The sequence below is a fragment of the Epinephelus lanceolatus genome, chromosome 4 (genome assembly GCF_041903045.1).
Source record: "Epinephelus lanceolatus isolate andai-2023 chromosome 4, ASM4190304v1, whole genome shotgun sequence".
Classification (NCBI taxonomy): Eukaryota; Metazoa; Chordata; class Actinopteri; order Perciformes; family Serranidae; genus Epinephelus; species Epinephelus lanceolatus.
This window is the reverse complement of record NC_135737.1, coordinates 34,400,718-34,426,192: the sequence shown is the minus strand read 5'-3', so window position 1 is coordinate 34,426,192 and position 25,475 is coordinate 34,400,718. Positions and strand designations below refer to the sequence as shown.

The 25,475-nt window shown below is 41.7% G+C and overlaps 1 protein-coding gene across 3 annotated transcripts; it reads left to right on the top strand.

Annotated features, from left to right (window-relative positions):
* Window positions 1-454: 454 nt before the first annotated feature.
* On the top strand, window positions 455-25,475 carry LOC117260146 (sodium channel regulatory subunit beta-2). Of its 3 annotated transcripts, XR_004501901.2 has the most exons (6): window positions 455-728; window positions 14,013-14,173; window positions 14,259-14,475; window positions 15,598-15,790; window positions 18,421-18,486; window positions 19,977-25,475. XR_004501901.2 is itself a non-coding variant. In XM_033632048.2 (5 exons), the coding sequence occupies exons 1-5, from the start codon at window positions 644-646 to the stop codon at window positions 20,008-20,010; spliced, it is 690 nt and encodes a 229-aa protein (XP_033487939.1). In that variant the 5' UTR covers window positions 455-643; the 3' UTR covers window positions 20,011-25,475. The 3 variants fall into 3 exon arrangements, 2 of the variants coding, with proteins under 2 accessions (XP_033487939.1, XP_078023295.1); XM_033632048.2 differs by lacking the exon at window positions 18,421-18,486; XM_078167169.1 differs by lacking the exons at window positions 18,421-18,486; window positions 19,977-25,475 and having other exon boundaries at window positions 15,598-15,794.

Sequence of the window (25,475 nt, the reverse complement as noted above, 5' to 3'; positions counted from 1 at the left end):
ACTTGGGACTGTGGGAGGAAGCTGGAGTACCCTGACAAAGGGAGAACATATAAACTCTGCACAGAAGGGCTCCCTCCTGGGATCGAACCAGAAACCCTCTTGCTGTGAGGCGACAGTGCTAACCACTGTGTCATCGTGCCGGCCAGGAGTGGAAATGTATAGACAAATTCACATGTAATGACAGTGAGTAGTTGACTGACTGAATGTGGAAAAGACATCACAGGCTGTTTGTCATTTCTGTAAATGGATGAAAGGGGGGGGGGGGATTGGAGGTGTCTGTTATTTATAGGATGTTATGCAATGGTTTTACTGGTCCACCTGTGATGGAATCGGACTGTATGTGGCTCATGAACTAAAATGAGTGTGACACACCCCTGGTCTACAACCTCTGTGCGACCTTTGCATTTTACTGAGCGCGCTTCCTGTCCTGCCCTCCCTCCTCCTCCGCCAATAAACCGACAACCATGAGACCAACCGTCATAAGGCTACAGGCACTGCCAGCCATGTCCTGCCTCTAAAACAAAAAAATACCGTTTTTAGCATTTTCACGCACACTACAAGAGCAAACCTGCAGCTCTTAATTTTAATATTGCTATTTTTTTCTAGCGATAAAAGCCTGTTTTTTTAATAGGAAGGAGAGAAAATGTCTTCCCTCGCGGAGGAGAGGAGGTCTGGCGTTCAGCTGCTGAGCGCGGCGCTGCTGCCGCTGCTGCTGCTCTCGCTTTCCGGTAAGAACACATAGAGAAAAAAAAAATCAGCCGAACCGATCGATGCTCTGATACATTGATACGCGGATCAACAGTTCGATGGGATGATGGCACACACAGACCGCAGCATCTCTCGGCCTTTTCCCTTATGTCTCACTGTGGGAGCGTGTATGTGTGTGTGTGTGTGCAGAGGAGAGGGGGGAGATAATGGGTGTATATGAGATAATGTCGCGTAATTGTTATTCTTGCATTTTACCCGCTTTGACCAAAGGCATCCATTAAAACCAGATTATTGTGGCTTGCCTCAGCTAAACTGATTTGTGATCAGTTGTGGTCTGCTGTAGCTCCATAATGACTTATTTCCCCTCCTCTACGTCTCTATTTTGGCCTGTGTTGACAGCTAAATGAATGCCCTGGTGCATCACAGCCCTTAAACGGGATTGTGATGCACTATATAAAAATAAATATTGGCTCGGTTTGCACACAGAGGGATAGCATACAGTAGGTCCCTGTGACTAAGTGTTGTGAGTGATGGACAGAAATAGGCCCATAATAAGGTGCTAACAATATGCTGCTGATATTTATGCTGTAGGCCTCGTGTTTAGTAGCAGACATAAACCTTCTTATCAGTGAAATAATAGGTGTGTGGATTAGTATGAGCGCAGATTGGAGCAGTGTGATGTTCATTCACAAGCAGTTCATGATAATTCACAGATGAAAAGGGTAGCAACCAGATCAAAACAGGCCTTTGCCAGGCGTGACCCACATCTGATCACACCCCGCATCATTACAACAAATGAGGACGATGAGATTAAAGGTAAAGCAAACACATGCAAAGTTCATCCTGCAGATACAAGCCAGGGTTGAGCTTGTGTAACATGCCCCCCTTGCCGCTGCTTACCGTAGCTGCAATATTAAACACTACAGTTAAGCTGCATGTCAGTGATAGATGCACATGTATGTGTAGCACACGAGCAAAAAGTGAAGCCAAAGTGAGGTTCATGAACCCGAACAGGCTGGGTCATGATGCAGGGAGAGATGGAAGGTATTTTTCTGTGTCTGAATGATTAAATATTGGCTGAATGTTTATTTACACAATGCGCCAATCACTGAATCAAGTTTTCCACAAAGGAAAAATAACAAGGGGCAGAGTGGCATTCATATTTTTAAAAAAATACCCTCTCATTTTCATCCAATTTCATCATTTCATCATCACTGTAAAGCCGCACTGATGATTGAGTGAAAGAGTGAGGGAACGCTGAGAGCCAACGGGACAGCCGAGTTGAGTTTTGTCTCCAGATTGTCCCTCTGTCTCATTAAATGTTGCAGTTCGGTGGTTTGGAGATTACACAGGGAAAGTCACGCCAGTGTATTTTTGGATGGTGTCAGCTTTTTCACGTACGCCAACTGAAAATAGATACCCAAAAGTTTACTGTTGCTGGGGAGCCTGTTGCATGGAGATGCTAGTGAGCTAAAGCAGGTCGTTTCTTTCTCTTTTCAACAGCTATGCTAAACGAAAAAAGGAAACATTACTGCATCCCACGACATTAATTCTTATTTGCTTTGTTGCTTAATTGTCCAAATGAAAGAGTATTGCATAAAATACTTATATAGGCCTAGCGCTTTGAGATACCCCATGAATCAAAAACAAAATCTGTCTATATTCTCAGATGTCTGAATGCATCAGCCAGCTGTGACTTACTTTAATCTAGTGCACCCTGCACCCTGCATCCTCAAATGAGGACATCACATATTGGGTTTGCTGCACCTTATACTTCGTTCTGCTTAACTTAGACCTGTTGTCCTCATACATGGACACTTTTATGCTCAGTTTACAGCCGATGTCAACACAAAAGTGGACAAGATACAAAACTTGATCAAATTTTATGATTGAAATGTTTTGATTTGTGCTTAATAACATTTGTATTTTTATATTGCATACAAATTTGACCAGTTTTAGCGACAGTAACAAGCTGTGTAAAATTAAAAAGTACTCATCTGAGGACACTGGGACTTTATTATTGTATTACCGCAGCATTTTATATAGGCCAGTAAGGTGTGACAGACTGCTCCTACAGACGAAAAGGACATTCCTAGCTTAGAGTGTGGAGCAAGGAAAATGTTTTCGTAGCTACAAGACTTTTAGAAATGTTACATTATTTACAATCTTGTTTTGCACAGCCATGTTCAGGCATCAAAATGAACATTTTTGAACAGTTTCAGACTTTAGCGGTGACCCCTAACCCACTGAGTTACAACATGTCGCATTGTCCTCAGGTTTGTTTTTGCACAGCAACATTCAGGCATTGAAATAGACTGTTTTATACTTGATTACACACTTGTGACTATTAAAACTAAACCCATTGTCCTCATTATTTTTCAAAAACCACTCCCTGTTCAAAGAGAGTGATTCATTTTTCATACTTATCAGGTCCTAATAATCCCAGATAGCGAGGAGAAATTGAAAGTGCATACCAAACAAAAGCTGGGGTCTCAGGAGGTTAATGTATTTGCACAATTTAGACAAATGTAGTGGCTGAAACTGGAGGATATCTCTTTGCTTCATGTGCTGAAAAACGAGTGGTGCCACACCTTGAGCTCACCCATGAAAATATGTAAGGTCAGTAGAGATATTTTTGCAAGAGAAAAGCATTACACAGTGATCAGTGTTACACACTCACTCCTCGGGCATTTAATGCAGCTGGGAAAGCTTCCAGTACTTTGAGTTGTTTAGTAACGCAGCTGCAATGTTTTTTTTGTGTGCTGCCTTTCAGTTAAACATCAGCCGTAGTCTGGGTATACAACAACTTTGTCAATATTTCTGTGGACGTCTGCAGACTTCTGAAACTGCAACTGTTTCCCATAAATATTCCTCCAGCCCATCAGTGTTTTTACTTTACCTAGCAACCCTGCAGAGAGACACTAGAGGGCAGCAGCACACTGAAAAGTAAAAGCGTCTACTCTTGGTGCACTGGCAAGGACTTCTGGCATTATGAAGCACAGAAGGATAAAATTACCCTAATTTTTGTAGCTTTGTTTTAACAGCAGTGTATTTTGATTTCTGCGAGAACTCGGAGGACAGCTGGGTCACATCACAGTTGCTCTTATGTACACACAGAGAGTAATTATACGTGAAAATACACAAACAAATATCTACTAAGTAGGTATGTGTGAATATGTGCATCAAAGTACAATATAGAGCTCCAGTGTAAAAAAAAAAAAAAGCCTAAATATTGCAATAGTATAAATAATAATAAGGTAAGAATTTTAGTTGAAATGTAAGTGCATATTAATGCACAGTTAAATTATTGCACAGATGGAAATATAAATTGGCAACTGAATAAATAAATAATGGGGTTAAAGCTGTGGGTGATGGGTGAAATAAGTCCAAGGGCCAGTCTATTGACTCACAGTGTCTGACAGTCTGAGGGAGGAGTTGAGAAGTTTGATGGCTACAGACTGGAATGGCTTCCTGTGGCGCTCTGTGGTGCATCTCAGAGGAATAAGTCTTGCACTGAATGTAGTCTGGTGCTTGATCAGCACTTCATGGAGTGGGTGGGAGATACAGGGGTATGACTTATACTGTGGCTTAGCTGGTTAAAGTGCCTGTCTCGTAAAGAGAGAAGAAATCCTGGGATCATATCCCAGCAGAGGCTTTAGAAAACAAACAAAATAGAGAAAATAAAAAGACCTCCAGTGCTGTCACAGAATATTATTTTTGAATTTAGGAGACCTAGATGTCCCACTTAACTTTTCCAGTAACATAGAGATTGGAGCCTTTTGTATGAAGTTTGCATGTTCTCCCTGTGTCAGTGTGGGTTTTCTCAGGGTACTCCGGCTTCCTCCCACAGTCCAAAGACATGCAGGTTAATTGGTGACTCTAAATTGGCCGTAGGTGTGAATGTGAGTGTGAATGTCTGTCTCTATGAGTCAGCCCTGTGATAGTCTGGTGACCTGTCCAGGGTGTACGGCACAAAATGAAAAGCTTTATCAATGTTTTCAATACAAGAGCAAACAAAATTAGTTAAATAAATTACTTTCGGTTGAAAATTTGAAAGTGTGGGGCAGCTGCTCATGTTTCAAGATGTTAAGATGTGCCCAATGTTTCTTTTCAGATTCCTTTTTAGGAGCTGTGAATTTGTTTGGTGAACTGACACTGAACTTATGTGACTAATCTTTAACACTACCACCATCCAAAGCTTTGTATACCTCTGTGTCCATCTGTGTACTTGCAAGTTTCTTTGTTTTTATTTGGGAGTGTTTGTCCGCCATAGACTCCATTCAAACCTTGTTAAGTGCTCTTTGAATGTTTCAGTGTACTGTATCTTAAAGCAGCCAGACTTAGTGACTCTATTATAAGTAGACGTGACTGTCAATAATGCATGACAGTGAAAGAGCGGAGGGGAGAGAAGGAATAGAAAGTACCTTTCAACTCTTACACAATCAGTCAATATTTTCCATGTTGTATGGTATTTAGCGGTGATAATAAAAGAGTATGGGCTTGTAGTTTTTAAGCCTGCAACACTGCAGTGAAATAAGGTCAGTAAAATAGATAATGTGACCTTGACTTTGCTAATATTACAGTTACATATCATACATCGATGATGCAGGCTCACTCTGTGCTGTTTTTGTTTGTTACTTTGCAGTGTGCTGAGATTGATTCCTATCCCTGTCTAGTCATGACATAAGCGGAGAAAGCTTGCAGGATTCCTGCAACTCCTCCAGGAATTACTGACAGATGTTGTATTTTTGTCGTGATCTGTATTGACTGCTGACTGCTCCCCCTCTTTTGGCACCTGCGTTTAGAATGCTGCAGTGTGCAGAATGCAATGTGAGGTTCTCCAAAGCAGGGGGCACCAGAGCTAAGCCCTGCAGTACAGACAGCTACTGAATCCAGACGCAACAATACCAGGCTTACAACAGTTTAAAGGCAGCATGCTGGGGTCAACATATCATCCTCAATATGTTTGTAGACTTAACAGCGTTTGTTAAGTAGTGATAAAGTTGCAAAAAATAAATCATGATTCACTTTCACACCAGTGTCCTTCCAGTGTTAGGAGACAAAGGCGTCAACAATGGCAACACTTGACCCAAAAACTGCTCTGTGCCGGCTGAGTGATACTGACCCACCACCCACTGCTGTCATCAGAACACCAAATGGTTAGTTGTAACACTTAATCTCACACAAGCAAGTGTGAAGATGCCAAGCAGCAGCAGAAGTGGAAGCCACGCGAGGAACAAATAACGTCTGGACCCACTAAAGCAGTTTGGAACTGAGTAATTGTTTTTACCAGTAATCTATGTATCTGGAATCAGATCTCCTTATAATGCTGTCACCAATAAATGGGAAACCACATAAATTAAGATTTCCAATGTTATTTACATGGCCTGGGAAAGTTCAGTATTGGTGAACATGAGCTCCTCTCTCTCAAAGCCAAAAACCAGAGAAGTTAGTCTCAAACTTGTGATGTCTTCAAGTGTAAAGTCTGGAGCTGCTGCGTAGACAATCAATAGCCCGTTTTACACTGCCAGATTTTTGGCAAATGTTGGGCCGTTTTGCCGGCAAGCTGCGAGCGTTTTGGCGCACAGAGCCGGATTGGCAAGTTGATCCAAGGTGCCTAATTTTCCACTGCGTAGGGGTAAACATATTGGGAGAACCTTTTTGGTTTAAAAACAACAGGAACAGGCACGGGAGGGGCTGTTGATGACGCCCGTGCGACCCACTGGCGGTGGATGAACAGGAAACAGCTGATAGCAGGAATTAGCGAGCAGCTAGTAGCAAGAGGGAAATGCAAACGTGACAGACACTGTAAAGATGAGCAACTGGGGAGACAAGGAATTGCACGCCCTCCTTGCCCTCACAAACGAAGAGGCCATTAATCGTCAAATGACGGGAACGGTGAAGGACAGGCCAACATATGAGAGAATCGCCGAGGGGCTGACCAGCCGCAGCTTCCCTCCCACGTCACTGTTTACGTCACGCTGAGCTACACGTTTTGTTACTTGCTCACGCCCCCCATTGCCCCGAAAAAGGCGCATTCTGTATGAGCAAAAGTAGGCAGGCGGCATTTTGCTAAGCATTTGGGGCCGTACACGTGCAATGTCTTTAACCGCCTAGGCGCTACTTTTGTGCTTTTTTTGAGACAGCTATGGCAGGTTGCATCTGAGGCTGCTAAGCGACCTTAACAAGCACTGTATCATAGCGTATTTACCTGAAATCCTGAGTGCAGAGCTGATCTTCGAATTTTTAAAATGGGTGTAGTTCCCCTTTAAGCTAATATCGCCCCGGGGACATATAAGGAATTTACAAGTGCTCCCAGTTTAAGTGCTCAGAAGCTTTGCGGTTGACTTTAAGGAGGTAGGGATCAGAGGCCAGACTCCAAAAAAAGAACCAGGGCCTGCACTAAAGCTTTGGCAACAATCTGAAAAACACATCCAGTGTTGCATAGCCCTCTCCTTAAAACACTCTCAAGAAGCCCGGTGCCCATTTGATAACCCTGCAGTGTCAACACACACAGGCGCAGCATTTACTCCATCAAACCACTCAGGACCAACACCTCTTATACCTCACATCTAGTCACAACCGTCTTCAACACCAAAACAAGTGAGTGCCGATACTCGTAGGGATTGTACAACTCAGTACTTGTAAAGGAGCGTCATGAAAATGAAAATAGAGACTCTTAAATACTTAGCTGGAGCTCTTTGTGCCCTTAAAGCAGCTTTAAATCACTTTTAGAGGAGACCTTTAGAGAATGTCTGTGGTTGGTCTTCAGCGGATTCCTACTCTGAAAAGCTTTGTCCATGCCATCCCACAGATGCCTAATTGGATTGAGATCTGCAGGCGGGAGAGTTTCGACTAGTCCCGGCTATGGAAATAAAAATCACTGTCATATTTATTGAAAGTTTCCTGGCTAATCCAAGAGCTGCAGTTTTAGGAACCACCCTGCCTGTTAAAATAGAAAACATTTGTGCATACTGTAAGTTCTGGTATCTTTCTAACTCTCAGATATCTGTCCTTTCTTCTCTTAAACACAAATCGGAGCATTTCATGGTTGTCATTTCTATTCTTGTGAAAATCTAGTCTGTACATTCTTTGAGAGATTTTTATACCACAAACACGTAGCAAATGTCAGTACCATCTGTCGGTTTGTACTTGCACTCTTTGATTCATCAGTGACGCAGGCAGACAGGCTTCCCCCTCTTTTTAATTAACACTGTTCTTTTTTAGTAAATAAGATTATGTGCATACATACAACCTGATGCAAAGGTGGTCACATAGATAAGAGGAATGGGGAGTGCACAGGAAACATGATGTAACAGACCCACCTACGTTCTACCTTTCTTTCTGCATTGACCTTGTGAGAGGAGGCAACAATGGAGGCGAATGGGAGGGAGTAAGAGAGATGCAGGGAGTACTGGAAAGTGAAGATGGTGGGAAACAGAAAGCAAAACTGTGATTTTGAGGGTAGTAGAGGGGTCGGACGGGAGAGGTGGAGGGAAAAAGGCAAGGCGAGAGAGGTGGACAAAGATGGGAGAGGAAGGAAGGAGGGGCAGAGGAAGGGAGGAGTCGCATGAGGCTGCTTCACTGCAGTATTTCATCTGTTAGCAAGTCTCTGTCTCTCTCCGTCTCTGCATCTGCCTCTCTTTCTCACTATCCATGGGACTGCTGAGTCAGCAGCAGCCTGTATCCAACTGTTTCTCACGCTGTGTATCTGTGTACGGGTTGCAAAGGCACATACGTGTACGTAGTGCTTACGCGTGTGTTTCGGTGACAGCTGTGTCTGCTTGAATGTGCTGGCTGTTAGCCGTGCACAGATAGGTCAGTGTGCTGGGATGACATTGACATAGCACAGCTAGCATGCTTGGCTCACTGCTGACAATGCACACCTTGTAGGAGGGTGTGAGTGCATGCGTGTGTGTCAAGAAGCAGGTGCTGCACTGCATTGCAAGACACCTGACTGTGGTGAATTGTGCGGATGGAAAGTGTTGCGTGTGAGTCTGTGTGTGTGTGCGTGTGTGTGTGTAAATTATACATACGGACGATGGGTGGAGATGTAGAAAGTGCATGTGTGTGTGTGAGTGTGAGTGTGTGGTGCAGAGAGGCAGGCCTGTGGAGTGGTGCAGCAGCAGTGGGAAGGGAGCCAGAAACACCCGACTGCAGAGGAGAGAATGGTGCAGAGTCCCATCACACATACACACACACACACACACACATACTGAGAGAGAGGCACAGATTCTGTCTGGGGAGTGTAAGGCCATGCAGAGACGTAATGTTAGAAGGGACGGGAAGAACTTGCGGAGACTAAACAATACTTTGATTTCGAGTTACATTATATGCTTTTGCCTTTTATTTTCAAATGTTAAATTCAAGATACACCCTAAAGTTGTGTAGTGGAGCAGTCGAAGCACGTATCTTACATAGTTTCTAGCCACTTCTGTGCAAGCCTTATGATCATGGGGCATTTGTTGTCCTTCAGTATTCCATAGTAGATGCTATCCTGACATCCCTCCTGATAACCTCATCAGCTACAGTTATTGTTATTGCTCTGAATAAACTTCAAACGATAAATTAGATATATCCCTCCAGTCAAGCAGAACATACATTCAAACATCCGATGCCCACAATACATAAGCTGTATATTAATTCCAAGTAATTCTACTTATGTGATTAGGCCGGATCACATTGCCAAAATAAATCATCTCCCAGTTTCATCAAAGTCAAACCAGTGATAACTAAAGCATCACATTTTGACTGCCATGAGTGCTGCTATTCTTTAACATTAGGACACATCCATCATTACGACACATCCATCACCCAGACATGACTTGCAGAGGTGGTAACGTAAATGAACAGTGAAAATGTTATATTGCTTTTTCATCTTGAACAAAGACTTTTCTTTAATCATGGGCACTTGGACCGAACCTGTCTGCCTCCACTGGAAAGCAGTTTGGGTCAAAATGTGTTGTTTTTAATTGTGCTATATCAATAAACTGACTTGACTTGAATGAAAGACAATGACTTGACAATGAAGGAATGCCAAAATAAATCTATCATGACCTCCACTACACTGATCAGCCATATTATTTCATACATGAGGTTTGACTTTATTTGGCACGATTAGAGCGTAACCATGTGCAAGGTGATTAATGCAATTCCATCACTACCTGCAATCAAGCTCTACATTTATGGATCGAAGAGATAAACTAAGTTGGGCCAGGCTTTAAGGGTGTTTTCACATATAGTCCTTTTCAAACAAACCGAACTCAGTCCTCTTAAAGTGCACCAACAAGTGGACCAACAGAAAAGCCTCAGTCCTCTCTCTGTTCACAATTTATATAATATATATTGACATAGTTTTGTTTTTACTTTGACATGGCACTGCAGTGTGGTTTTGAAGCCTTTCACTTTCAGATGAACTTAAAACTGGAGGAAAACCTTAGCGTTTCTGTTAGGTATGGGCAGCACAAGCAAAAACACTATTTGAAAATCATGGCAACTATTTGACGATTTTTCGAATAATCGCCCCCCCTCCCCCCTCCCCTCCCCTCCCAGAGCCACGCACACAGAGATCCATTCATCATTATGGCCGGGCTCCACCGGCTGCAAAGCGTCATGTCAGCGTAGCGTCGTGGCGTATTCATTTGGGCTTCACTGACTGCGTACGGAAGCGACACGTAGAAAAGCCAGCGGGGTTGTTTACCATTTGCTGAGTCGAGAGGCTGCATGGAGGCTGCATGAAATGTTAAAGCATTTTCCACCTAAGTTATTACATATATTTGAGTTATCTACAAGTTTACTGTACTGTTTGTCATCTACTCGCTTTCAAATGTCCGCCATGGACATTTACACAATGTCACGGATAAACATGGCTAAATGCATGAAAAAAAATCCTCATATATCACCTCTGATAATGGTTTATTCATTTAAAAACACATTGTGCATGTTTAGCACACTATTTCATGTAGTTTTTAATCTGCTGGAGGGTCACGTAGGGGAGCGTAGCGCGACAAAAATAGAAGAGCCGCGTAAAATAGAGTTGTCGTGCGACAGACGGGGGTTGTCGCGCCGCTCCCGTTGCCGGTGGAGCCGCTGTAATTGATTAACAGGGGGGCGAGCTGCTTTGCCTCACAGAGTTTGCACTGCACCTCATTTTCGTTTATTTTGTCAAAGTTGTTCCACACGGAACTTTTTGATGACTGTAGTAGTCTCTGCATGTTTCTCCTGTTTGTAGAAGAGCATCAAACAAGCTGGTAGCCCATCTCACACCGCTGTAGCAATCCTATACTGCCCTCGTGCGGTTAGGAGCTGAATTGCATGTCAAATAAAGGGGGGAAATAAGACGGCGAATAGTAATAGTCGCATTAAAAAATCGATTTTTCAAAATAAAACGACTATTCGAAAATTCGAAAATCGTGACCCATCCCTAGTTTCTGTGCTGTAGACTGTTGCCATTTGATGTATTCTACATTCCACATCTGGAGACGTGCAGTATCTTCTGTGGACCAAACTACTCCTCATCCTGCATCTTTGCAAGCGTTACAGGCCGATGTGGTTTTGTCTGTTATTTAAAGCCTCCCAGTGCAACAGCACTCGATCTAGTGGACTAGATACAGTGGCAAAGAGCAAAGCGAATCTGGAGTGTGGTTTGTGTTTGTGTTCACAATGATTAGATTAAGCGAACCGCACTGCGGACTTGAAGAGGGGTCTGAGTCTGAGTGTTCACATATGTGCAAGAAATGCTGAGTCACTGCACTGAGTCCATTTAGAAAGCTGAAAAGGACCAAGTGTGAAAACACTGCAAGAGTTAGAATAACAAATTCATCAGTTAGATAAAGAGAAAGCCCACCTGTCCTTACTGGACTCCAATATAATCAGATTATTTTTGCAAAGATTTTAAAATAATTTGTTTTCTTAAAGCAGAAGCACTTTGAGTTTGGGGAGAAACTGTAACGATTGCTTTCCAGACAACTGCGCAAACTGAAACATGATTGCATGATCCATAAAGTCAAGTCCAAACATGGAGCTTGTCTCACCTCAGTGAAAGCACTACATTTTAATATTGCGGAAAAAAAAAACAATTTAAATGCTGAGATCCCTGTGTTTGCACATGGATGACACCTTCTCCAGCGCTGATAGAAAACTGAAACCATGCAGAAACTGTCAACACAAATAGTAGAAATCCTGCTAAAACTTGTGTGGAAGTCTTTTTTTTTATTCTCTAGACAGAGGCATTGCTTGGAAAATGCAATATGCATATCCATCTATGATATGGAGGCTTATGCTGTAGATTTAAATGGATTAAACATACATGCTGCGAGACACCACTTTCTGTGTTTTGCACAGACTTCAGTGGAATTGTTAAGTATGTAGCAGATGTATCGATTGATCTACAGTCACTTTGCGGGACTTTCCCCACATTTAAATCTGTTCTGTGAGTCGAGGAATTGACATCAAATGACTGTCAGCCTGAAAGATGGCACTCTCCAGATGGAGTGCAGAAGAAGAGTCAGCAGTAGGCCTAACACGGAAAAACACATCCTCACTACATACTGGCAAGTTGAAACTGCTGAGGAGTTGCACTTTTTAGTTCTATGAAAATTCTCTCTATTTGTTATATAGCATATTTGGTTAAACGCTGAGCCCTAAAATATGCTAGTTTACAGTATGTAGCCATCACACAGATGTGAGATTACACACAGTTCATATAAATTAGGCTGTAATCACAAACCTGTACATGATGATTTGACTTAAGCATTTTCACTCGACACCTCAGTTGAATCACTTGTACCAAAAAAGCCCAAACATCATTGGAAAAATGTAACATTTTCCTAAAGCAGAAAATATACAAATGTATTTCCTTTTGTCACCTGGACAGGTCACCAGACTATCACAGGGCTGACACACAGAGACAGACAACCATTCACACTCACATTCACACCTACAGCCAATTTAGAGTCACCAATTAACCTGCATGTCTTTGGACTGTGGGAGGAAGCCGGAGTACCCGCAGAAAACCCATGCTGACATGGGGAGAACATGCAAACTCCGCACAGAAGGGCTCCCTCCTGGGATTGAAGCAGGAGCCCTCTTGCTGTAGGGTGGCGGTGTTAACCACCACACCACCGTGTCGCCTTATCCTAAACTTGTGCATCAGAAATAAGGAAGGACTAAGTTCATGACTTGAGGGAACAAGTTTGTGACTTTTGTGAACAAGTTACCAACTTGTGAGAACAAGTCATTGACTTGTGCAAACAAGGCACTGACTTGAGGAAACAAGATCGTGACTTATGCAAGCAGGTTAGTGACTGAAGGGAACAGGTTAGCAACTTGATCAGTCATGGTAGTAACGCGAACACAATGGTGATTTGTGTGAACAAGTTACCAACTTGTGCAGATATTACATTAGCATGTGCCCATTCCCAGAACCCATCGGCTGTATTCGGCATCTGACTTCCGGCAGATGGCGATACAGCCTCTGGGGGCAGCCCCCTGATTTTTTGGCATTCCGGTTTGATTTGGGCAGAGGAGGCGAATTTATGTTTCCAACTTCCATTTATATAAGTAAACAGCAGTAGAGAGACAGTGATTTGTAACACAAACCTGTTATTCAGTGCATTTAGCGGTTTGAATCACCTCTGCTGATACTTTGGCTCCTGAACAATGAAAACTAAAGAAATTCTAAGCAGCAGAAGTTTCAGCTTGTTGCAATCTGCAGTCCTCACCACTAGATGCCACTAAATCCCCCAAAATATTACACACTGCTCTGAAAAAAGCGTTGAGGAGCGTCATTCCTGTGGCAACACCAAACCTCCGAGCTTGCCTTGGAAGGACTAAATGCGCAAACCTGCTATTTTTAAATATCCCATCGAGAAAGACTCTTAACTTCAGCCTGTTCTATTTTGTTCTGAAAATGTTGGCATGCAGCCTCATTCTGTGGACGATAAACGACGTGCAGAGTGATAAAGGAGGAAATGCAGAGTGCTGGATGGAGCAGTGAGTGACAGGGTCTGGGTACCATGTCTGAAGGGTTACTTTAGGTTCCAAAGTTACTGAAAGTGTTTGGAACTGGGGCTTTCTTAACACAATCTACTGATTGTGATATCTGTAATTTCATGTAAAACATTTAGCAGTGCTGGCCCTGGGCATAGGCAGGATAGTCAAATGTTAAGAGCGCTAATTCATCTGGGGCTCCGCAAATGGGTGAAGAAAAAAACTGTATCAACTCTGTTTTAATCCTCACAACCCACATGTTTTATTGCTGTTGGTGCTACCATTAATAACATTGGTGTTGTTTTTATTCACAGGTTGTTCAGGCATGGATGTGCTCATGCCCAGTAACATTAATGCACTGAATGGATCAACCATCAAAATCCCCTGCACATTTACTTCCTGCTATAGGATGGATGCTACAAAGTTTGCCATGAACTGGACCTACCAAGAAACACTTAATGATACAGAAGTGATGGTAAGGTGACTCGTCTCTATGCTTAACAGCTAAGGTCCCTACATCATAAAAAGTCTAAACCCATCATCTATCTCTCTCTCCATAGTTTATGACATTCCATAAGAAAAAAGGAATGGTGCCTCTGCGTTCAGAACGGTTTGGAGACAGGGTCACGTTTGCTGGGAACCTGGATAAAAACGACCTGTCAATCACCCTATCAGATGTTCAGCTGGAGGATGAGGGCATTTACAACTGCTATGTGAAAAACCCCCCAGACCGAATCCAGGGACATGGTGTCATACAGCTCAATGTTGTTACCGAACGTAAGATACCAACCCTACCTTTTGAAGATATAAAATTCTAATTGACCTTTCACTAAGCCCCGCCTCTTTGAGATCCTACAGTCTGTCGGAGAAAGCATGGAGCCCGCACTGTAACTAACTGCACTCCCTGAAGAAATATAATCATATTTTTGTAAAAATGAAAGAGTGACTCCAGAGAGAAGCAGACAGAGGGGTCTACAGTCTGTGTTTGAAGGATATATCCAGGATGTCAAACTGACTCAGCAGCAACAACAGGTTAAAAAGACAAAGATAATTAGAAGCTAAAGCCTGAAAATGAAGGAAATCTGAAATTATTGCATTAGAGTGGAGCACAGCATGTTCTGATCCAGCCCAATGCTACATGATGATTGGCCAGTCTGCATTTGGGGGCGGGACTTGGCAAAGGGTCAGTTGCCTATAAATCCTAACCTTGAGTTTGGTTTTAGCTCACAACTATGTCCCTCAAACTTTCAAAATTATCCACAGCTTCCAGACTAAAATCAGCAGGTGTATTTTCAAGGGTAAATGCAACTGTAAGAAAGTGTTCATTGTGTCAAGTATTGCCTTGATTTCGCTTTCAGAAATATTATTTAGAGCTGCAAGAGCATGAAAATAGTATTTATGGAAAAGCACAAACTATTAATCAGTGTCATAAACAAATATTGACATTCAGTATCACGTATAACATGTATCAGCATCAGCATATTGACAGAGTTTGGATTTTTCTAAATATAATATGCTGTATGTGTTGCTAAAGTGATGTAACAGATATAATGTGCTTGTGTTTTGCAGCGTATTGAGCTCTCTCTGTCACTGTTAAGGATAAATAACATACAGTAATCACATAAAAGACACTGTGTGTGTGACTGCGTGTGTGTTTCTTGGAGTGTGAGGACCTACTGGTGATGAGTCAGCTTTTTACTTATTAATGACCAACAAGAGGTTGATTTTAGTCCCTCAGCATCTCTTTCGCACCCACGCACACACATATACGACACAGGCTAACTCAGCAGCACTTTCTTTCTTTCCACTCTGTTTAATCAGCCCAGTAGAGCTTTTAGCCAGCATTGCACTTGTCTCCATCCTTTGTCTACAAACTATTTAACCCTCTCCTCCCCTCAGTTCCTCCTCCGAGGGATTCAACCATCGCAGTTGCGATTGGGGCTTCAGTGGGTGGAGCGTTAGCTCTGCTGATCCTTTCCATGGTAGTAGTGAAATGTCTTCGTCGACACCGGAAACAGGAACTGATTTCGGAGGAGAAGATGGAGGAGGAGGGAAAACTGGAGGCTGATGGTGTTGCGGAGGAGGGAACCAAGTAAGAAATCTCACCATAACATCCTTTTATCCTCCAGCAGAAACTACCAGTAGCACCAAGATTAAAAAGTAGCAGTAACAGTATGCTTCTCTTGTTTCAGTGATACACCTATTAGTTGCAGCTTTTACTCTGCTGGCTAGATAGAAACAACATGTTGTTTTAGTTCAGGCAGATACTTCTCTCCTCCAGCAGAGTTTACTGCTGATTATTTGCCGTCACTGACGTAAGACTACTAAGATATGCCACTGCTGTATCAATGTTATGCCCAACTGGCATGTGCCACTCAAATGACACGTCACTGATGCCTCACTGGCAGATACCACTTCTCACATTAAAGAATTGACAAAAAAGAAAAAAAAACTCAACAAAGTGTCACAAGCAGCATTTAATACAGTTAATCAAGTTAGCACAGTTCTGTGTGTTCCAATACCCATACTACCATACGATATAGTATGCCAGAAAAAAATTTAGGATGTCCCGATACATATTATGTCAAATGCAGTGTGCCCAAAATACCAGGATGTCCCACCACATCTGGTCTGATTTTGCAGTATACAAGCCAGCATGGTTTCCTTTCTTTTCTGACCCACAATCCTCTGCGTAGTATATGACATGTCACATGGACTGAGCAGCAAACATTGCTTTAACACTGACTGACAGCCGTAGAAGTCGCAATGATGGATGATAACGCATTCAAGCGACTGATGACCATAGTAGTAGTATAATAGGAATATTAATTGTTTAAGTGAACAAAATCTGTACAGTAAGAACTTTAAAGGAAAGTCTGGTATTTTGCACTTTGAGCCCCATTTCTGGGATGTTTATGATGAAATAGAGTGGTTAACAACAAAATTGTGACGATTGCTCCTTTTCAGAGAATTTGGCTTTCTCCTGCCTGGCTTAACAGTGCTGCCTATGGCTATGTGTGAACCTGTCCTAAAACCAAAACGTTAGTTTTCAAAGCCATGAAACTCACCGAGTGGTCAGTGGTGTTCGTTGATGTTCTGACATAAAAATCATAGAAAACTGTGGTTGTCGTGATGATTTATTTGACATTTTGTGTAATCCATTGGTTTTCTATAGAAGCCTCATTGTCCGTTGGTAGTAATCCGCCACCGGAAATGGAAAGGGGGTTGTTTACGACAAGGTTGTAGTCACTGTAGTCTTTTAGCTCAGCGAAAGTGCCGGTTCAACAGTGCTGTGTGAGTTCCTGGAGGAAGAACAAGAACGAATGAAAACGTTTTGTTATAAGTTTAAACAACTGCACAATGGATTACTCGCTTGTAAACAACCTTCGCGGTACGATGCCTTTGAACACAACGCCAACCTTCTTCTTCTGCTTCTTTTCTGTGTCCCATTACATTGCAATAGTTTCCTGCCGGTTGGCGACACCCACGTAAAGGAGCATTATAGCCATCAAGTGGGCTGGAGTTTATTTAACATTTAACGCTTCAGGGTCAAACGAAAGATCAAGCGCAAGTTTACACACGGGTATGAGGCAACTGAAAAAATAGTTCCACAATCGGGATGAACAGCGAAAACACGGATGGAAACCACAGTTTGCTACGATTTTTATGTCAGAACATCAACGAACACCACTGACCACTCGGTGAGTTTCAGTTTTCGGACAGGTTCACACATGGCCATAGGCAGCAGTGTTAAGCCAGGCAGGGGAAAGCCATATTCTCCGAAAAGGAGCAATCGTCACAATTTTAGTCTAAACCACTCTATTACATCATAAACAACCCAGAAACAGGGCTCAAAGTGCAAAACACCCGACTTCTCCTTTAAGGTTAAACTACATACATTGTAAAGTAACAACAGCAGAGGTCTCTGGGTTGATCGGCATTTCTGGTGAACTCAAAAAATGGCGCAACAAAAGCAAGTCCCGACTGTGTGCATACTGCATACAACAGTACGTATTTTTTAAGGGTAGCTGCAGTACCTATTAAAAGTAAAAAGAAAAAGTATGCGATTCAGAACATACCCTTTGTCATTTCCGCAGGCTATGCTAGCTGTTAGCTACCATAAAAGTATGAGCATAACAGTGACTGTTGCATGGTTATTATAAACTGTGATATGTGACATACAGCAGCAGCAGTGGTCAGCGGTGTAATCTACGGCAGTACGTAATACATATTTAGGTGTCTTTTCATCTTAAATGACATATACTAGTACAACAGCAGCACCGTGCCAACAGTCATCAGCGGCATACCACTAGAAAACATCACATTCCACTGAATTTGGAAACATATACCATACTAAATTCAGCAGCCCAGACCACGAGCCATGGTGCTTAACTTTCTTTAGTCAGTAGTACATATCTCAAAATCTAAACACACACATAAACATTCCCAGAAATACTATATGTTGGGATGTAGTGTAATAAAAACATTTTAATTCCAGTTTACAGAATGTTATCTATCCAGGTCTTGGTATATACAACAGTTTCTGCCCAAAATATTATTTGTACTAAAAACAACCACACACACAGCTCAGACATATGGCGTTCAGCACTTTAGCTTCCAAAACTCCTCATCTCCTCTTATTGGATTACAGACCTCAAACCGTCTTTCTCTATTGACTGAGCTCTAACCTGTTGTTGGGCATCTCTTCACTTATATCTATAGACAACCATAGCTGGGCCATGTGATTGAAACAGCGGCCTGTGGAGCTCCTCTGGTACACCTTCTCTGGTAAATACCTGCTCATGTCATCCAATATAGACTGTTGTTGTTGTCTGTGATGAACATCGTGTCTGCTGTGGAACTTAACCTGGGCAGTATGGTGAAAAATATGAAATACAAGTCATTTTAGAATCAAACTTCCTGCTAAAGTCAAACCAAACTGCCGTGACACTGCTATCTTTGCATGTCACATACCACAGTATGAATTGCATTTAGCCTCAGTGCCTGTTCTTATTAATCAATAGATAAACTCATAAGTCCTCTCTCTGCCAAAAGAGGATTAAGGTTGTGCAGTGTGCTTAAAAGTGGTTTGGAAAAAGTGTATATAATATGTGTGTGCATGTGTGCAAGTGTACACTCACTAGCCACTTTACTAGGTACACCGTGCTAGTACCAGGTTGGACCCCTTTTGCCTTCAGAACTGCCTTAATTCTTGGTGGCATAGATTCAACAAGGTGCTGGAAACATTCCTCAGAGATTTTGGTCCATATTGACACGATAGCATCACACTGTTGCTGCAGATTTGTCAGCTGCACATTCATGATGTGAATCTCCCTTTCCACCACATCCCAAAGGTGCTCTATTAGATTGAGATCTGGTGAGGGATGAATAAGGTCAGCAACAATACTCAGGTAGGCTGTGGTGTTTAAACCATGCTCAGTTGGTACTAAGGGGCCCAAAGTGTGCCAAGAAAATTTCCCCCACACCATTACACCACCACCAGCCTGAACCGTTGATACAAGGCAGGATGGATCCATGCTTTCATGTTGTTTACACCAAATTCTGACCCTACCATCTGAATGTGGCAGCAGAAATCCAGACTCATCAGACCAGGCAACGTTTTTCCAATCTTCTATTGTCCAGTTTTGGTGAGCCTGTGTGAACTGTAGCCTCAGTTTCCTGTTGTTAGCTGACAGGAGTGGCACCTGGTGTGGTCTTCTGCTGCTGTAGCCCATCTGCTTCAAGGTTGGACGTGTTGTTGGTTCAGAGATGGTCTTCTGCAGATCTTGGTTGTAACCAGTGGTTATTTCACACAGAGAACTGCTGCTCACTGGATATTTTCTCTTTTTGGGACCATCCTCTTTAAACCCTAGAGATGGTTGTGCGTGAAAATCCCAGTAGATCAGCAGTTTCTGAAATACTCAGCCCATCTGGCACCAACAACCATGCCATGTTCAAAGACATGTAAATCACCTATCTTCTTCATTGTGATGCTCAGTTTCAACTTCAGCCAGTCGTCTTGACTATGTCCACATGTCTAACTGCATTGAGTTTCTGCCACGTGACTGACTGATCTTTTCGCATTAATGAGCAGTTGAACAGGTGTACCTAATAAAGTGGCCGGTGAGTGTATATGTTTCTTAATGTGTACTTTGCCCCAGATCTCACTACCTGCTGACTTTACCTCGAGAGAGGCTTATTTATTGGAGCATCTACCAAGGGCATTACGAGCTTAGTTCAAAATATTATTCACTCTCTCTTCCTCTCTTTTCTTTCAGACATGTACACCCCCTTCCTGAAGATCTGTCGTAACCACTGCTTGAATCATTGTCCACTGATACTTCCATCCCTTCTGCATGTGCGTGTGTGTGCCACCACACACAAGTGTGCATCTGTGCGTGTGTGTGTGTGTGTGTGTGTGTGTACTGAATGTGTCTGTGTGTGTGTGCGTATTTCTATATGTCTGTATGAGATGTGTCTCTTTCCTTGAAATGAGCCAGGAAGGACTTTTCTGCAACTTAACTACTGAACACATAGTACTTAATTCATAGCTACAAGTCAACATCAGAAGTCTTATCTCATCATACGGAAAGGCATTTTCAACGCACGCTATAGGACAGGCTAGGGCTGGGCGGTATGACCTAAAATGTATACCACAGTATAGTTTAGGATGGAGCAGTAACAATAACCCAACATCTTAAAATCTAATTTTATTGCCTGAATCTATTATTCATTAACTAATAATATTGTTAACAGTGGCTGTAGAGGCAGAGTTAATACCTGATGGATGTTAAAAGCTACACACTGCAGAGCAAATATTGTGTGGATATCTGTTGTATCGTGATAACTTGGGTAGTTAACTCCAATGTCGTACAGCAGCTGCAGTTCAGTTTTGAGATTTAGTTTGACATACTGTGAATCCAGTGTCTTTCAAAATTGCCTTAAAGGAATACTTTGACGATTGTCAACCAGCTTTGTATCATATTAATCAATAGTAACTTCCCTTTACCTTGCCAGCACCCAGATCTCCCTGCTCAACTCCCAGCGAAAATGCTGGATGAAGTGTAGGTGTCATTCGGCGGATCCAGCTTTAAGGCTGCCGCTCAACTATAGATTGTACTTCTGCATTTGGACACAAAGAGTTTTGAGATCAAGCAGATCTCAGACGATCAAACCGTAAAACTAGGCAGTGCTGTTCAAATATAAACCAAGTTTGCTTTCCTGTGTCGCCTTTTTCTCACCCAAAATGTTTTCAGAAACATATTTTAACTTTCTGACTAACTGTAATACAAGAATGTTTGCTACCGGTCTGCCGCCTTATTGCTTGCGGAAGGGAAACTCTCATTACATTGTCCACCAGCAGGAGTGTTTAGTGTTCTGGTGCAACGCAGTGCATTCTGGTAGTTGAGCGTTTTCTGTCTCTTGATCAAAAGCAAATGCCACAGCCCTTTTTCTCTGTTTTCTCTGCTCATGTAGCACGGACTTCAAAAGTATATGTATCTTACTGCATAGACAGCCCAGTTTTATGAAAAGACCGTCTTCCCAGCAGTGAAGTACTTCTTGAAAGCCTTGTCTGTCATCTGCCTGTATGGGCACCATGTCTTAAAATAGATGCACACTTAGAGTATGTGTAATCTAGAGAGTATTCTTAAACATTCCTCATACCTGTCTGGATTTTTCTTGCCCCGCATAGACAGTAGAATCTGTAGACCTTTTTCACAGTGTACATTTTGACTTGTCATAGGGAACCAGGGAGTGATTTTAGCCCTGAATGTTTTCTCAAAAGCCCTCAGTCTTTTAAGTTTTTAAAATGCCTTCAACTTTGTGTCTTTCAGATAATAAAATACCAGTCAGCTACAACATTATAACCACTGGTGGGTGAAGTGCAAAACATTGATCGTCTTGTTACGCTTCAGTGTTCCGCTGGGAAAGCTTGGGTCCGGGCAGTCATGTGGACGCCACTTGATACATAACACACACCCTTACACCGTTGCAGACCAGGTACCCCTCTCCTCATGGGAGCAGCACTCCCAATAGCACTGGACAGTGTGCCATCCCACACTTCAGAAGGTGATGTGTGGCATGGTGCATTGTCCAGCTGGGGGGTACTTGGTCATTCCACAGGAATGCCAGGACCCAAGATTTTCCTGCCAAACTTGAGAATGTAACGAGATGATCAGTGTTGTTCACTTTATCTGCCAGTGGTTTTAATGTTTTGGCTGATCGCTGTATATGCTACCATGCTATCCTACCATGCTACTCTCTAAAGAAATCGAATACAATTGAGTGGATGTTCTTCTGTTGGCCTTATATTCAATTCAGAGCGTTGGTGACCACATCTACTTGGCATTGTTGCAGATCCTTGATTTGCAATTAGAGTAGCCCAGATTAGTCATCCTCAACATTTGTTGTGTTATGGTTTCAGAATGATGAAGGCAGCTGGAGAACAAGATACATAATAGGATGTAGGCTGTACAGGCTGATTTATTTTTGCAGTAACTATCATGTATAGATTTTAGGCATTCTGTTAGGATGGCGTTCTCTCAGATGGTTTGAAAAATAGTGCATATATCTGCTTTAAATGGTTAAACAAACTTTTTAAGGGTTTGAGCTGAGCCCCCAAAAATGCACAACTCCACTGATTAATTTGCAGTGAGTTGTAGTGTTGTTTTAGAGTACTTTATAGCATATTTAAATCTTTATATTTCTATTGTATGTCACTGGTTATACCGTCCACCCCTATGACAGAAACTTCTCAGCATCCATCTCGGCCTTGCCTAGAGGAATGATATGTTACTGTGCCGTGTGTGTATGTTCTTCTAGCAGGCACACATTTCAGTTCAGTCTGTTATTTGAAGGGTTAAAATTGAGTCTTGGTTTTAGACCGTACAATATCTGTGACTGCAATACACTGTGCAATTATTTGCACACACTGCATGGGGAAAATTGTCAGTGTCAGTGTGACAGTGCTGAGCTTCCTTCGCAGAATTCTTCCCTACAATACAAATAAAGCTAGCGCTGGGTGAGAAGTGTGTTGTTTGAGACAGAGTGGAATGAATTATTGTTGACTTCATGACAGCCTTTTTGTCAAAGTCAAAAACATATCAGAGACGAATCATAGTAAGAACCTCACACTGCACCCACAGTTCATGCTGGTGCCAACTGTTAGTAACAACTAGGGTAAGAATTAATAAAGGTTGCCCAAACAGACACAGTTGAAGTAATCCTGAGCATGACCCATATTACTCACAGAGTTGAGTGCCATTTACAGACAGTAATACAGGGAATTATACCAAATGAACCAAATTGAAATATATGATGCTTATATTCAAAACTGATAGATAAGAGCCTACTAACAAAAATGTGTAGAATTTGTTATTTTGTTTTAGAGGACTATACTCGAAACGAAGGAATACTAGAGTACTGTACTGCTGTGAGTACATGTCAAACAGTGCATATCATAGGGCTGCCCCCTAAGAGTCGACCAAACGTTACTCGACCGGAAAGGTCATTAGTCGGCAACATTTAATTGGTCACTTAGTTGCAAGGAAAAAAAAAAAAGCATGAAACTCAATTAGGAGCTGCACCTTGTCAAAATTGGCGGAATTTAATTTGAAAGGACAGACTCAGGAAGTGGCCATGCTCAGCAGTCAGACAGGAGTCACGTTAATTAATAAGTCACGTTATTCCACAAGTTAGTTAATAGCATGTCGGGCAGGAAATCCAAAGTGTGGGATCATTTTGAGAAGGTGAAGGACGAACCCAAGGTGATATGTAAACTCATCTTCATTGGTCGACTACAAACATGACGTATCATCTGAAACATGGAAGTAGCTACATGCCCAGTAGCCACTTAGCACAATCATTACTGCTTTGCCCACAGCGTCATTAACAGGCGGCTCGCTCAGTGTGTGACGTGCACTTGTAGATAAAATATAGGCCTATATTAATGAAGGTTCATTAGTACGGTTTTGTATTTCTCTGTAATGTAGCACAGTGTTAACAATGTTACTGATACTAATCTTTCTCACACCTTCAACTCAAACCATTGTGTTGCCCCGCCCAAAATATATACTTTAATAATTAGATGAATATCGTAAATATACAGACGACTAGTTGACTTATGGCCCTAAATGATGACTATCAGAATCATCAGAAAGAGAACTAACATAAAAAAGTAAGAAACTAGGTTCTGCTCTTTGAAGTTTCCCACCAAATCAAAACAAAGTGTCAGTCAAAGCATGTTTAAGTTTCCACTCTATGTCGTAATCAGGTGGCACCATTTATCAAATATTATAACACCTGCATTTTATTTAGATTTCATTTTGATACACGCATATATATTTTGCTTGCATCTTTAATTTATAAAGTCTCAGAGGTATTCGGTTGCACATCGGGGAGTTTAGTCTGCCTCCTGTACAATATCAAGAAACAACTTTAATATGTCATATCATGAAGAAAAAGAAGTTTCCGTACAAATAATCTATGTCTTGTTATTCTAACTCCAACCGGAGCCCTGATTTATAGAGATTTTAAAAGAAAGAACAACTTTAAACTGAGCCATTGCACCTCAATACAAACACAATGTAGTGTTTATTTTAAAGCAGATAAATATATAATAAAGTTTTAAAAATTTAAAAACGTACATCCTAGCTCCGTCTGCAAAGTAATGCCTTTACCTCAACAGTGGTGTTTAAAACTGTAGATATTGTTTTGCACATTCACATATTTTAACCACTTCTAATATAATCATAGTGGAGAGCATGTGACTATAATGGAAACGAGAAAATATATATATAAAGCTCACTTTAATAAGATGGTATATATCAGAATGTGGAGCTGTTGTAATAGAAACATGGCATGATGATTGTATGGTAAAATGGGAAATGTATTGGTATTGTGTTTAGTTGATCATTTATTTGGTTGGAGCACTTTAATGTTAAAAAAATATATATTATCTTGATAAAAATCACTATTAAATGTCCACTTTTACATGTTGCAGCATGTGAGCTTTGGTACTCTCTGAATGTCTTATGTTTTAACTATGTTGTGATGACAGGCTGTCGTAGAGTGACGTCTCTATGATACCTCTCATGTCTTAAACTGGCTCGCTGTGTCATCCAGGTGTTGGAGAGTGCTTCCATATCTGGTGACTCGGCCAGTCCTGGTTTCAGACAGTGTTTTAAAAAAAAACGTAGATCTAGGTTTAGGCCTATTACTTAACTTTTTTGTTTGTTTTTATCATTTGTGATACTATTTTCCAACATTATATGTAATGTGTGATTTCCTCAAATATCAATACGGTCATTAAACACAAACAAGCTGTAAAGAACAACAATAAAATGGTGATTTGTTTTTTTTGGTTTTTTTTTTTAAAGTAGGCAAAATACATAAACCTTTCCTGGGACGCCGCCGTCTGTGTGTGATCGTGTATGTTAACGTTGACCCATGTAGTGATGTCAGATTAACATTTGGGCGGATTTAGTGCAGGAAGGTTTTGTCGGCAATATGAAGTCAGATACATAATGTATATTGTATATACTGTATTTCTCAGAAACAATGGAACAAATAAAAACATGAATACTGTGTCATGTACTAGGCAGATTCATCATTGTGCATCACTGTTTACCATCTCTGGCTATGAGTTTGCCCTGAGTAGTTGCTCTTGTATCACTTTGAAATGATAGTGAACACCAAACTAATGCTTGCACTGTGCTGCCTGTTATCAAGCAGCTGTCATTACATTATGTATTTTAAATAAAGATGATTTAGGAAAA

Excerpts from the sequence above, each read along its gene's own strand:
- LOC117260146 (XM_033632048.2), top strand. The coding sequence starts at position 644 with ATGTCTTCCCTCGCGGAGGAGAGGAGGTCTGGCGTTCAGCTGCTGAGC. Across the intron at positions 729-14,012 it reads GCTGCTGCTCTCGCTTTCCG|GTTGTTCAGGCATGGATGTG; the intron begins GTAAGAACACAT and ends TTTTATTCACAG. Across the intron at positions 14,174-14,258 it reads TTAATGATACAGAAGTGATG|TTTATGACATTCCATAAGAA; the intron begins GTAAGGTGACTC and ends CTCTCTCCATAG.